Genomic DNA, 14,825 nt, shown 5'->3' with positions numbered 1-14,825 from the left:
GGGGGCAGTCTTCAACGCCGGCGAGGTGTGATTCTCCGGCACAGGAGATCGAAGCTCCATTGCCACAAAAGGTTTCTTCAATCGGTCCATGAGGGAGTTGATTTGGCATTGTGATGCTTTTCCAATTCCCTGGACACCGTTAGACCAAAAATGAAAACAAAATCATTTTTGTATTTTTCCCAAAAACCACCGTCATTCTGAAAACGAAATAAACTCGTTTTCAATTTTTCCATTTCCATTTTCTCCTCTGCCCTTCACTTCTCTCACATGATCTCTCTCCTCTGAAATTTGTTTCTGCCCTTCACTTCTCTCACACACGATCTCTCTCCTCTGGACAACAACAACAATCAACAGTAAAGGCTGAAGTCTGTTGGATCTCCAACGGTGTCCAGAGAATTGGAAAAGCATCACAATGCCAAATCAACTCCCTCACCGGACCAATTGAAGAAGCCTCCTGTGGCCATGGAGCTTCGATCTCCTGTGCCGGAGAATCACACCTCGCCCGTGTCGGAGACTGCCCCCCCAACTCTTCTCTGATTGCCCCCGCCCCCGAAACCCATTTCCTAATTTTCATGTATATAATGTTTATTTAATATATTTAATATTATTATTTTAAATATTATTACATGTTTTTAAAAATTAAACCACCAAACACAATTTCAGTTTTTTTTTAAACTGAAAATAATCTCAGAATAAAACTATCAAACGCATTTTTAAAAATGATTCTAAAATGAAAATGAAAACGTTTTCATTTTCACTTTCATACAGAAAATAAAATTATTTTAGAACGAGTTTTAAACGCACCCTCTGTTTTTTGTTTTTCTTTCTAACCTTATAAAAAATTTCCAAGACAAATAAGAGAAGGATAATTGGGGCATTTACAGAGTTTAGTTTAGTAATAAAGGGGAGGTTAGTTAATAGTTGCATTCATTCATTAATTAATGTCGTGGGATTAGCCTCCATGGCTTCTAGAATAGAATCCCACAGCCAATCCAAATTCTCTCGTCCTCAATATTTATATATTAAAATAATAAATAAATAAAGAAATTTCAATTTTGTGTAAATAATAATATAGAAATACATGTGAAAGTGAAAATGTATTCGTGTATATATGTGTGTGTGTGTGTGTATAAGAAGATGATTATCAATTTTACCTGAGGACCTGGATTTTCTTTGTTCATCTTCATCCCTCTGCCCTCTCCGAAAACCCTAATTACAGGTGTTTGTTCTTCTCTCTTTTCGGATGATAAATCATAACAAGATCAGGTTTTTGCTTCCGACTCTGTTCTGATCCTTCTTCTTGTCGGAGAATTTTGCCTAATTAAGGCGAATTCTCTTTAATCAGGCTTTAAACATTGCCGATTGATGATAATTCTCGTTCATTTATCTGTTATCGATCCTAATTGTTGGAGAATTTGCATTTTCTTTGCGTGGTTTTGCGGTCCGAATTCGTGCTGAGTGTTTTTGCTAATATGGCCAATTTTATTTAATTGATCGTTTTAATTATGCTGATTTTGACGATGATACCGATGATTATGAGATTCAAATTAGGAAACAAAAATTTGTGCTTTTTTAACGGATACATATATATATATATATATATATACATATTTTGTTTCTGCTTTTCTCTCTCTGAGTTTCATTGAGAAAGACCAGGAAACCACAACTCAGTTTCGTAATTGTTAAAGGTTTTGTTGTATTGATTATGTTTATAATTCATAGGCAATGAAAGGAATAAGTTTGAATCTCAATCTTCGTTTGTTGTCGTATGTGCATCATTTTAATTTCAAAGAGTGAAATAGTTGTTGTATTGTTGTAGAAAGCAAACAAATTAATTATTTGGTGTTTTGATGTTCTCTTATTGATCTGTATAGCAGCTCTAAGGGATTGAATATTAAATGGAGTTAGTTATTTATTAAATTTAGTGATCAATTCAGATTCGCAAGTAAAAACTTAATGTCTGGTAATGTTAAGTGATCAATGAAAGAATTGGAAATATGGTGTTTCATTCTCAATCTTCATTTGTTGTATTATGTGCACCATTTTGTAGAAAGTAGAGAAGTTATTTGTTGTTTTATTGTGCTCCTGTTGATTCTATAGCGGCTCGTTGGCATTCGATATTAAATTAGTTATGTTTTTTTGCCTTGTATGTAGATGTAGTGCACAGTTGGTCTTTGTGGAGTTATTGGGGGTTTAAGGGAGGTACATAATCAGAGGAGGAAAAATGGAGGCTAATATATGCGACGTTAATCATTTGGATGCCGATGTCCTTTTGCCTCCTCGAAAGCGCCTGCTTGCTGGATTGAAGAAACAGGGTTCAGACTCTGATGGTTCTTTGCTCCTGTCTCTAGCTGCTTCCACATCCGCATCCGGATCTGCATCCACATCCGCATCCGCATCTGCATCTGCTCCTCCTCCATCCTCTCCTTCCTCAAGTGAATTTGATATCCGTCTTAGCAATCTGTTGAGTTCTCATAACAGCAACCTTTCTCCTGTGGAGATTGTAGAGGCCTCGAAATCTGCAGCAGCTGCTGCAGCCAAGGCCGCAGAAGCTGCCAGAGCTGCTGCTGAAGAGAAGGCTGCAGTGGCTGCTAAGGCAGTGGCTGCTGCAAAGAGTGCTTTGGATTTGGTTGCCTCTTTCTCCGAGGAAGCAGCCTGCAAGGAAAGACACCTGAAAAAGAACAAGCTAAAAAAGCATGTCCCAGTTCAGCTCTTGTACAAAAAATACCAGCCTATTGAGAATTGTAAGAAAGACGAGGAATTGGCTCGCAAGTTGCACAGAGCTATAAACAGCTCCCCAAGAATATCAAAGAATTCTTCTGGTTCTGATGGCAAGGGCCATAAACACAAGAAGCCCAAAATCTCATCCAGTTCTGAGAAAACAAGAGTTTCAAATGGGGGTGTGGTATTGGAGCAAACCCCTGCATCTACTAGTAATGGACATGCGGCAGCAGGCGAGGTCAACCTTGAAAGTCCCACCCGAGAGTCGCACAAGAATAAAGTAGATGAGAACACGTGTACATATGATAGAGCTGGACAATCAGATATAGATAATGGGGAAGCAGTATTTGGCCAGCCAGAGGAAAAAACTTGGGACGATACGTTGGCTGGTGGTAAAAAGAGAGGAAGAGTGAAGCTAAAGAAGTTGCCGTTAAGCACGTGCGCATTCAGGGACCAAGCGAATCCCAAAGAAGAGGCGGCGGATATTAGAAAAACGCCATTGACTGATATGAACATGGGCAATCCTACTGCTGGTAATATTCCTTTGTTTTCCATGGAGCCTTCGGCAGACAACGTGATGCCACAAGAGGCGAAATCAGTTTGGAAATTTCAGGAGTTTAAGGGACCTGAATGTGTAAAACAAAATAAAGTGATGCAGTCATAGTGTCCAATTCCTATTGTGGCTGACATATGGCTACAAAGATGATATATAAGTTGGTAGCTGAGTTAGGATTCATGATGTTGTTCTTCTTACAGAAACGGCTTTCTTTCATTTTTTTTTTTCTTTTTTTATTTTGTTCGCTTTGGCTTTGTAATGGACGTGGACTGACTAAATGTAAATTTAGATGTTTAATTGCTTGTATCCATGTTTTTACGATACAAAATTTCCTTTGTTGAGATGAGGGGTTGCAATAAATGAGTCGCATTTGTTGATGAGTTACCCTTCTTCTTCTTCTTCTTTTTATTTATTTATTCTTTTTGGTACTTTTCTTAGTTTTGTTTATTGTAAATGTCAAGTCACATAAACGACATTATTCTTCTTTTCCTCTTTAATGACAAGCGACAGGATATTAAAAAAAATGAAAAACGACAGGATTCTTGACATGTATGTCGTCTAAAAACGACTACAAGTGACGAAACGACACAATAGAAAGACAACATTAACAATGACAACGATGAAATCACGTATATGAATTGATAAGGAAAAACACGAAAAAAAAAAAAAACTAGAAAGCAAAACTTACAATTGCATCAAACCATACGACAACCTCACCATAAAGTGGAATTTATTTTATTTTTTTTGGGTTTTTGTTTTTATTATTATTATTATTATTATTTGGTTAGGATATAAAACAATACCTCACCGTGAAGATATTTGTGTTTTCTGTATTTCATTCATTTGTGATTGGATTGTCATTATTTGGTTTTCACTTATTTATTTTTGGTGCGCAATTCTGAGTATTGTTAAAAGCAAGGCTGGCATCACTCTCCAGATCTTCTTGTCCTTAGAATGAGTACAACTACGATGACGAGAAGAAAGCTAAGTACATCTCATGAGTTTACCCAACTCTGCAACACAAGTAGTAGTACTACGAGTGATGGACAAATCCGAAGATCCATAATGGATGTTCCGAAGGAGGTGTTTGTCGAAATTCTTCTGAAACTCAGATGCGAAGAGCATTATCTCGTGCAAGTGCGTGTGCAAGAGTTGGCGCAATCTTATTTTGTGTCTGCGCGATCAAATCATAGCTCTCTTTTGGTTCAGGACAACGGCTGCTTTTACCTAATGGAGCACCCTGAGGAGCCTCTTTTGTGTAGGTATACGTTTGACATAGACCCCAATACCAAACTGAAGAAGATTCCACTTTTCAACTCCCAAGTTATGCTAAAGAATAGCAGCACCGACCAAGTTCATGACGATCATATCAGGAAATTATACGATGATATCAATACTAGTCTAAAACCAGCAGGCAGGTAGTAATAATCTGAATTCGAGTAGCGGCTTGATTTGCTTGGCAGCTGGACGATATTCGGAAGTTATGGGAGAGTTTATGACTCTTCCAAAGCCTTTTCTTATTAGTAAGAGCAGATACGAGTCTTCTAGAATTAACAAGCAAGGTAGTAATAATCTGTTATAAGTTTATGTTTATTTTTATTATATTCAATTGAATTCATTTTACTCTTTTGCTAAGCACGATCGATTCTTCCTCAACATATATTAACGGAGCTCTTCATTGGCTAATTTGTTCCACAACTTATTCTATAGCTTATTTTGATTTCGACAATGACCAGTTCGGCTTGATCCATTCTCTTCCACATGATATAAGTGGAACGACCATCGGTGTCTTGGAAGAAGATTGCCTTTGTATATGCGATTTTACTTGTGATAATATTGATATTTGGGTAATGAAGGAGTACGGGGTCTACAACAAATCTTGGACTAAATTGCTTTCCATTATTATTTCTTTTTACGGAGAAGGATTCCTTTGTGGCAATTAATATCATCCTTTAAGTTACTCAAGTAAAAAATAATAATGGAACATTACTTGTGTTTCATGATTTCAATACCCTGGTTTAGCATGACCGAGGACTCGATGTCAAAGACTTCCATGTTTGTGGCGATAAGTTTGAGTTCCAAGCTATTGCTCACACTCCAAGCTTATTCTCGCTCAAGGATATTATAGCCAGGCCGAGGCGGGAGAGTGTCAATTAATTCAACGTACCTTCCTACGTATATTGTTGGTAATCCTTTTCACTAATCTATTTTAGTGAGTGCGTTCGTCGTTTTAACTGAACTGAGTTTTAAATACAAATCCTAGAGGATAGTAACTTTTTCATTTTTTTAATCTAATTTCAGCTATTAATACGGAGGTGTACGTCCTGCGATATTCCCAGGCTGCATATGCATTGATGAAGCTGAGAAATTCAGACTTGACACAACACAAACATTTTGGTCAGATCATTTGATACAAACATTTTGGTTGTAGAACAAGGGTTAGATCATGCATATAGGGAATATTTGTTAGTCTTATTTTCTTCTTCCTATTAACACTTTTGTATATGGATGAAGCATATACTAGAGCTACTCAAAAATCAAAATAGAGGATGATTATTTTTCTTTTTATCATTTTTTTTTTTTTTTTTTTTTTTTTTTTTTTTTTTTTTTCTTTTTTGCGCTTGTTCATGTGCTTTTGATTTCATTATCCTTGTGGTTTGTTTGTCTACAACTGATGATATTGCATGGATATAATCGGTTGTACTAAAACTCTTGTTCTGTTGACAACCAACACTGAAATCAAGTACTTGAAATAAGAATAATAAGATGAGCAATTTGATAATCCAATTCATACATGGAAACCAAAAACAATGATACATGGATATGGACTAATAATTACTGATTATTTGTCTCAACTATAAGTGTAGAAATATTGTGGTCGGTAAATTTACCATAACCTATTCATAAAATATCATTAATAAGCCACGGATTTGACGTGTAAACGTCTTTGAAGTTTTTCTGAGGGGAAAATATATGAGGTTACGTTAGTACCAAGTTAACCATATACATTTTATCTTCTCGGTCATTGAAAGTATTGCCAATTGACAGCGGGAATCCGACAAAAAAGAAATAAAAAGGGGTATCCAATCTTCCAATATATAACTTCTTTACCAAAGTTTTCTGCTTCTTTTTGTTGACAACCAATTATATATCCAATATAAGATGCGTTAGCAAGAACGCTAAGGCAAAAGTATTTCATTTTCCACTATGATGCGTTAAGCCCTAAATTAAAAAAAAGAAAAAAAAATCCACTCATAAAAGTGAACGACAATGGAATAAACATGGAAACCCTGTGGCTAGCTAGCTTGTAAGGAGGGTGCCTCCAATTAAAGTCAAATTTCTTTGCTAATATCATTTCTCACAAGAATCATCATCACTAATTTACATCTTATATATGTATATAGTTAATCAAAAAATAAATCTTATTAGGAGTGTAACAAACAAAATAAATCACAATCAATATAGTCATATATGTAATCAAAATCAGTAAATCTTGTTTCTTCACTTGCCCACTGTAACCCGAAGGTTGCTCATCCCGATATTCAGCTTTTCCACATTAGATTCATTCTTCGTCGCACTTGGTGTCGAGCTGCTGAGATTAAGCCACGGGTGTTGCAGGCACTGCTGGGCAGTCGGCCTCTTCTCTGGTGCAAAATCGAGAAGAGGACAAAGAAACTCTGCAAACCCACGCGCATCTTCCTCAGAAAACTTGTACTTGTCAATCAACAATTTATCCAGTGACCAATACTTTAGCCTCCGAATTCTCTTTAGATCTCCATACCTGTCAAAGAAATCCTTCGAGCGAGCTCCTCCAACAGCCACCTGTGAATATGAGCACAATATAGACAATCCAAACGGGGGGAAAGAAAAATATAGACGATGACAACAACAACAAGCCTTAATCTTAACTTAATTAGGGTTGGCTATATGAATTTCACTTTTCCATATAGCTCTGTTCGAAATTAGACTTTCCTGAAGGTCTAGATCTAGAATGTCTTTGCTAACTACTTCGGTCCACGTAATTCTTAGTCTACCCATCCCTCTCCTAGTATTATGTATAAGAATGTCCTCCCTACCACGAACTGGTGCTTCTAGCGGTATACGTTGCCCGTACCACCTCAAGTGGCCTTCACGCACCTTATATTATATTGGTGCTACACATACTTTACTACGAATAACTTCATTCCTTATGCGATCCATTCTCGTATGGCCACTCATCCATCTTAACATACGCATTTCTACCACACTCATCTTACATATATGTTGTCTCTTAATGGCCCAACATTCACTACCATATAACATAGCTGGGCGGATTGCAGTCCTATAGAACTTTCCTTTCAACTTAATATGCATCTTGCCATCACATAAAACTCCCGTAGCATTCTTCCACTTAACTCACCCTGCCTTAATACTATGTTGAATATCCTCTTCTATATCTCCTTCGTACTGCACTATAGACTCAAGGTACCTAAACTTCCTAGAAGCCCCAATCTCCACACCATCTAAAGAAATTTCATCACTCTGATTACTTGAGTTACTAAACCTACAATGCATGTATTCAGTTTTCATCCTACTTAACTTAAATTCCTTCGTCTCGAGAGTCTGGCTTCACAGTTCTAACTTACGGTTAACTCCTTCCCTATATTCATCAACTAAAACTATATCGTCCACAAAAAGTATACACCAAGGAACTTTATCTTGGATTTCTCTTGTCAGCTCATCCATCACAATGGTGAAAAGATAAGGATTAAGAGCATATCCTTGATGAAGGCCAATCCGAATGGGGAACTTTGCCGTATAGCCTCTAGCAGTTCTCACACTCGTAACCACCCCATCGTACATGTCTTTAATTACCTTGATATACCTCACATAAAAAAAAAAAAAAAAAAAGTGATCATAACAGTGGGAGGGAAAAGTGAAAATGGAACTCACCTTTCGAGGAATCTTTCCGAGGAGTTCCATCATCAAAGCAAGATGATCCTGAAATCAACCCATCCAAGTTCAATAACTGACAAAGCAGTATAAAAACATCTATGGATATACAAAGTTTTTCACCCATCAACAAAACACAGACATTTCAATGAGCTTCATAAAGAAGATCTAAGAGTGTCGATTATAAATAAATATGATTCTGAGGTTACTTTGAGAAACCTATAATTCAGTATATAGTTGTATTATCACAGAAATCAACAAAGCAGAAAAATTATGTCATTTTATATTCCAAACAAAATTGTCTCTCCCTTACCTTTGTGTGTTCAATGATCTTTCTTTAGAATAGGCATGTTAAATGCAACGGCATCCTTCTACACCACAATAATTAATTGAAACGATTATATGACAACCCATCCTTACCTCGTCCTCACTAAAGCCTTGTCCAGTCTTTGGAGTAAACATCATATCACCAGTAGCAAGTTCAAACGCGATGCAAGCAAAGGACCACATATCAACAGAGTAGGAGTACCCGGACTGCAGTATAACTTCGGGAGCCCTGTACTGCCTCGTCTGAATCTCTAATGCAAACCTCTTGTCAGCCCAACACGCATTTCCGAAGTCCACAACCTTGCACCTTAGATCAATCCCATCAAGGTTTCTCTCAGATTTTGGAGCTTGTCCTCCCATAGAAGCTCTTCTTTCGGATATCTTAGCGACTGCCCTCCTTGCCCTCCTTTTCAACTTTTTCTCAATAAAATTCATGGTAACTCCACCATTTGGGTTTCCCTCGGGCTTTTCAAGAATCGGGGTGAGGCCAGACCGAATTGGGTCTTTGGTGGGATCAATAGTGGAAAAGAGAAGAATGTTTTCCAGTTTCAAGTCAGTGTGAATTATACCAAGTTCTCTATGCAGGTAATCCAGGCCAAGCAATATGCATTTGCAGATCTCTCTGACTTTATTCAATGTCATGCCTTTGTAACGGTTGTATTTGATCAGTCGGAGTAAACTATCACCGAGGAACTCGAGGACCATGCAAAGGTGCTGGCCATTTGGCCCCGTGTGCTTAAAATGGTCGATGAGTCGCACAACACACTTGGAGTTTGAAGGGTCGCCCTTGGCAATGGCGGAAAGGACTTCGATCTCATGAAGGGCAGCTTGAGCAAATTGCGCCGCGCTTTTCTGGATCTTAAGAGCAACATACCTCTAAAAACACAAAAACACAACAAATAAGGATGCAACAATTTCTATGATGTCGTAGCCAAGACAATATTTTCTCAACTATTAATTCACATGCATGCTTGGGGAAGTAGCAAAATAAACATAAACAAAAAGAGCCGTCCCTTCTCTTAATGAAGAAGCTTACAAATAAACATGAGTGCACGTGCGTGTGTTCCGAGTGAAAGGAACTTGTCACGTGACACGGGTGTTGGCAATAGGTGTGTAAAGTCAAGTCAGGATGCTGACTTTTATTTGATTAATCAAGTAAGATAAGATCCAAATCAGAGCAATCTCTAGGTCCCCATTTACCTCTTTTCTAACTTTTCATCACCCTTAAACAGGCGCCTCAAGTTTTCAAGTTTCAATGTAACTAGATAGATACACTCTAAAGGAACGTGTGTGTGTCTATATATATATATATATATATATATAGACACACACACACACGTATCTAAAATTATGAAATCCTCGTATGTTCAACAGTTCAAGTAAAAAAGCCCTATTCAACCTTGCATTCTAAATAAGGGAAATCACAAAAGTATTCCTTCAAATTATCAATCCCTTACAAATGTCATCGTTTAGGGCTGGGATACGTTCAAAGTTAGACATGAGTATTGCCTGCAAATAAAACTAGCGATAATTCTGTGGAAACAAATAAGTTTAAGAAAAAAAAATTGAAATATTTTCCTCTTTTTTTTAAAAAGAAATTTTATGTAATTCGTGAATATTCAAGGTTAAGAGAGGATTTTGTAGTTTTTCCGTAGACACAGAGAGCAAGACAAATGAGGCAGAAGAAAGCATAAAAAGGCGGAAGCGAAGAAAACCATGAGAACCCGGCATATACAGACAAAGGATCATAAATTCATTTCATAATTGTCAGTGAGCATGAAAACTGCCACATCCAAACATTCTAAAACCAACCAAATATTTCGGGATAAATCAAAACAGAAATCAACCAACCAGAAAAACGAGAAATAACGAGAATTCTTCTGTACTACGTCAAAATTCATAAATTAACAGATGTAAATGTCAAGACTCTTCCTTCTAATAAATTAAAAATAAAATAAAATTGAAATCTTCAAAAACATTTCATAGGGATCGATCAATCGGAAGGAACCGATGTGAAAATCAAAGATCAATCGGAAGTACATATACGACTTAGAAACAAGTAGTAACGATTCCGAGAGAGTTCATGTCAATATTCAAGAATCAAAAAAAGATGTTGAGAGAGAGAGAGAGAGGGAGAGAGGAGAGAGAGAATCTCGTACAAAGGAGGAAGTATCGTAGGCGAGCCAGACGGTGGAGAACTGGCCCCAACCGAGCTTGCGCTGAGCGACGTAGCGACCGCCATTAAACTGATCTCCGACTCTGACGGCGTGGTAACCTCCTTTTCTGTACGAGTCGATTCCTTCCTCGTCCTCCTCCGATCCCGACGACGATGACGAGCACGACATCCTCTCCGATTCGATTCGATCCGATCCGATGATTATGATTTTGATTATGATTATCTCAAAAAAAGAAAGAAAGAAAGGAAGAAAGATTTCTTCTTTGTTTGATTGATTTGAGGAGGAAATGAAAACAGAGAAAAAGAGAGTAAAGAAATTTCCTATTACTCAGATGATTGACGATAATGGTGATGATGTGATATTATCATTAAGAGAGAGAGAGAGAGAGAGAGAAATGGAAGAAGGCAAGAAGAAAGAAAGGGTAATCCGTAATCTTAATGAGATTAGTAATGTGTTGTGTTTTGATTGATTGATATAAATTTAGGACGTTGAGAAGCCACGCCACAAACACCACAACACATGTGATACATATACATGTATTAATGTATTTTATCACTTTTCTCTCTTTGTTACTTCGTGGCCTTCAACACAAGCCTCTCTCCACTTTTCTCTCCTTTTTTCTTTTCTTCTCCTCTTTTTGAATTGTTTTTCCTTTTTGAACTTCTATCATTGTAGGATCTCTTCTTTTAGTTACGATACAATCCTATTTATGAGTGATTATATTAATGTTCCGTTCATTTTTTCTATTCAAATTTTATTACAGTAAATTTTTTTTAAAAATAATCACATTTAATTTTTTTGTTACAGTAAAAAACTCTCATATAAAATCACATTTCAATTTAAATTAACGAACTAAATGGGCTCTAAAAATTTATAACGCGCGCGATATTTAAAACAATAAATTTTATTAATAAGGACAATGTTCTACGGTAGAAATTATCTTTTTTCTTTTTTAAAAATAAAAAATGAGATGTATATGTAATAAATTATTCTTCTTGTTTGCTTAATAAATTGAGTGCATGTGTTTTTGGTAATTTTAGGAAAATAAATTGGGGAAAAGAAAAGGCTTTGGTTTGGGTTTCCTTTGCTTTCTAGGTGGGGTGGGTGGGGCCCTTCTAAAAACCCTTTTTGCAGGCTCCACTCCTTATTCTCATTGTTGCCCATTCCCCACTTCTTCCTCCTCCTTTTCTTTATTTTTATTTTTCTTAGCCATATCATTTTTATTTTTGCTTTCTAGGAAGATCACAAAATAAATAAGGTACAAATAATACCATTATTGGTATGTCAAAATTATGTAAGATATATAAAAATACAAAAATTATTAATTTAATAGAATTTAACGATGAGTACTATACGACAACGGTCTAAGCTTAACTCACACAAGATCAATAAGACAATTTTTTGTTTCTACTTAAGTTAAAAACATTTTCTTATTTATTTATACTCTTTTCCTTTTTTTTTTTTTTTTTTTGGTTTCTGTCCACGATGCTAATCATTTTATCTTTGAGTTTCTGCTGATCCATTTCGTCATTAGGTGGAGTGGATTATTCAAATTTCTTGCTGATGGACGATATCCACCTGCTCTCCTTTTCCGCCATAATGAATTTAAAAAGAAAAAAATGTTAATTCATATGATAAATAAATAATAAGTAAATAAATTTAGACCTTCTCCCATATTGGGCCACTATTGGGCCTCACAACCCCAACCATCGCCCCTTTGTGTTGTTTCTGGCCCATGCGCCCTGACTCTTACTGATGCTGTGAGCTGTTGACAACAAAAAGCTTTCTTCGAGACTTCATACAATAATTGGTAATACATTATATTATACACATGCATATGACCAAAAAAAAAAGAGCTGACATGGCATCGCATGACACACACATATATAGCCCATAACTATACAACCAAACAAGCAATCGAAGTTAAAGGTAAAAAATCCAACTAGGGCACTTAATAACCAACAAATAACTCTGCATTATCATTAATCCTCGGTGACATACACATAGTAATCCCCAATAAATAAATATAACAATGAAAATGTACATTAACAAAAAGAAAATGAAATGAAAGTAAACAAAACAAAGAGGTAAAAAAGAGGAATGAAGAAAAGGATAAACCAATTTCTAAAAGCTGCCCTTATTATGCTTGCTTTTCAAAGGCATGACTCCCATTCTAATTTTCACTGTTTATTTATTTTGACAACTGTTTAACTTTGCATGTGCATGAATTCTTCTTATTATTTAGATAAAGCGTTGGTAGCTTCAATTGGCCTATCCACTTGGAAAGAAGCTGAGCTGGAATGTGAAAAACAGCCCAATTCTGTTGATAAAACACAAAAGGGAAAAGTACTAAAATGGCCTCTTTCGTAAGTGAGTGATTTTGATTTTGAATCAAAATTATAGGTTAAAGTCATTGAACCAAACAGGCCTAAAATCTATTGATTCGTATGACGGTCCATACAGATTTCTGTATGATAGATCAAGCAAATTGAGTGAAACACAAGATACTGAAGGATACTAACATCATGTCTCCGCTGAAGGAAGCATAAATGGCGTTTTATTAGCCGATTGTCGACAACCTGAGGGCAATAATTCCAGTAGCGCAAGCACGAAGCTCGATAGTGTTGTGTCCAAAACAAGTCGTCTCTCTTGTGCTGTTTGGTCTTGATGAATTCAAGAGCAAAACATATATATAGTTCCTCAGGAAGTAAATCTGGAAATGATCAGGCTGGAGGTATAAAGCATAAGAATGAAACCTGAAGGCAAAAAAATACAATTAGGCTTCAGCATCAAAGGGAGCTAAGGTCTTGGCTTTTGATATCCGTCCAAGGTTGTGTGTCTTGTGTCTTAGAGACCAACTGTTGACCAGAAATACCTCTTTCATTCCAACGGATTTGATCTTTATCAACATATTCTTAAAGAGACAAATGGGTTCTCAAACTCAAAATAATGAAGAGCAATGAACAAACGGGAAGGATGTCTGAGGACGCATTTCACAAAATATACGCACAGAAAGTTTGTGCATTGGATCTAAATTTATCTGTTCTGGAGCGATACCTCGAGGAATCGACTTCGACAGATAGCAATATCACTAAAGAAATAGGAGATAAAGACCTACTGTCTAGAACACGGCTTAATTAATTAAGATCCGAGTTAATTACGTGCAGTTGCTCGAGCAGAAAAAAAAGAACATACAATATGATATCGCAGTTCGGTGCGCACACCTACATCTTCAGAGCCACATCCAGACAATAAACAGTTCACTATGTTTCAGAAATTACAGACACTAGACAGACTTATTCACTCAAGGACTCCCTCCTAAACAATGACGCCGCTATGACGAATCTTCACAGTGATTGTTTAGCGTGCACCACACGTCTTCTATTCACCTGGCGAACTTCCTTCGACCGGCAGAGCTTCTTCCCGAAAGTAACAAATCTCTCACCCGAAAAACAGTCTCAATAAAAACTCACAGACGTCTCTCTGAATATGTTCTCAGTATTAAGCTCTCAAATTCACAGTCTTTTTCTTCTGGAGATGTTCTATTAAAATCACGTCTCATATACTTTGAAACAAAGCCTTTAAATAAAGTCAAGAGAATCTCATTCAAATCCACTCTCGATAAGATCTCTATTATCTTCAAGATTTTCTCTCCTAGACAGGCTCCAAAATATCTTCACATTATCTTCTCAATCTCTAATTCAAATTACGCAGCAAATTTTTAAATTCGAATTAATTATCCTTGTTGCAAGATAAGACTTAATCTTCGAATGCCTTATCTTTCATTATAGCGAGTTATATTTGGATTTTCTTTGACCAAGTCAAATTTCAAATTCTAATCACATGTGCAGCTTAAGCTTAATCTTCTTTGTGTAGCTCACGTGAATGCATATATATATATATATATATATATATTTAAGCCATTCAAATTTCAAATCTCCACTTTTGAATAACTCCTAACAATAATTGGATGAAGCCAAGAATTCGAATCCGAAAAAAACTTGATCTTCATGCAAGCTTTATCTCCCATTTAAATTCAAATCCACATCTCCTTTATCTTCCACGTTTACAGCCTTCCTAAATCTAGATAATCATCAGTTGAAATTCTCCAC

General features: G+C 36.4%; 2 protein-coding genes across 3 annotated transcripts; one reads left to right on the top strand and one right to left on the bottom strand.

Moving 5' to 3' along the window:
* Window positions 1–1,145: 1,145 nt before the first annotated feature.
* Window positions 1,146–3,621, top strand: LOC21390479 (platelet binding protein GspB). 2 transcript variants are annotated; one of them, XM_010104947.2, is made up of 2 exons: window positions 1,146–1,219; window positions 2,155–3,621. In XM_010104947.2, the coding sequence occupies exon 2, from the start codon at window positions 2,225–2,227 to the stop codon at window positions 3,383–3,385; it is 1,161 nt and encodes a 386-aa protein (XP_010103249.1). In that variant the 5' UTR covers window positions 1,146–1,219; window positions 2,155–2,224; the 3' UTR covers window positions 3,386–3,621. The 2 variants fall into 2 exon arrangements, with proteins under 2 accessions (XP_010103249.1, XP_024025793.1); XM_024170025.1 differs by having other exon boundaries at window positions 1,152–1,266.
* A 2,956-nt stretch (window positions 3,622–6,577) lies between these two features.
* LOC21390477 (SRSF protein kinase 1) lies at window positions 6,578–11,096 on the bottom strand. Its single transcript, XM_024170001.1, has 4 exons — window positions 10,696–11,096; window positions 8,630–9,412; window positions 8,210–8,257; window positions 6,578–7,099 (listed from the first exon to the last, which is right to left on the bottom strand). Exons 1-4 carry the CDS (start codon window positions 10,879–10,881, stop codon window positions 6,779–6,781), a joined length of 1,338 nt encoding a protein of 445 aa, XP_024025769.1. The 5' UTR covers window positions 10,882–11,096; the 3' UTR covers window positions 6,578–6,778.
* Window positions 11,097–14,825: the final 3,729 nt, after the last annotated feature.

This window comes from Morus notabilis, unplaced genomic scaffold (assembly GCF_000414095.1).
Source record: "Morus notabilis unplaced genomic scaffold, ASM41409v2 Scaffold341, whole genome shotgun sequence".
Classification (NCBI taxonomy): Eukaryota; Viridiplantae; Streptophyta; class Magnoliopsida; order Rosales; family Moraceae; genus Morus; species Morus notabilis.
The sequence above is the reverse complement of the archived record's forward strand: the minus strand, read 5'-3'. Positions and strand labels throughout refer to the sequence as shown.

Excerpts from the sequence above, each read along its gene's own strand:
- LOC21390477 (XM_024170001.1), bottom strand. The coding sequence starts at position 10,881 with ATGTCGTGCTCGTCATCGTCGTCGGGATCGGAGGAGGACGAGGAAGGA. Across the intron at positions 9,413-10,695 it reads CCTACGATACTTCCTCCTTT|AGGTATGTTGCTCTTAAGAT; the intron begins GTACGAGATTCT and ends TTGTGTTTTTAG. Across the intron at positions 8,258-8,629 it reads AAGGCTTTAGTGAGGACGAG|GATCATCTTGCTTTGATGAT; the intron begins GTAAGGATGGGT and ends GGTTGATTTCAG.
- LOC21390479 (XM_010104947.2), top strand. The coding sequence starts at position 2,225 with ATGGAGGCTAATATATGCGACGTTAATCATTTGGATGCCGATGTCCTT.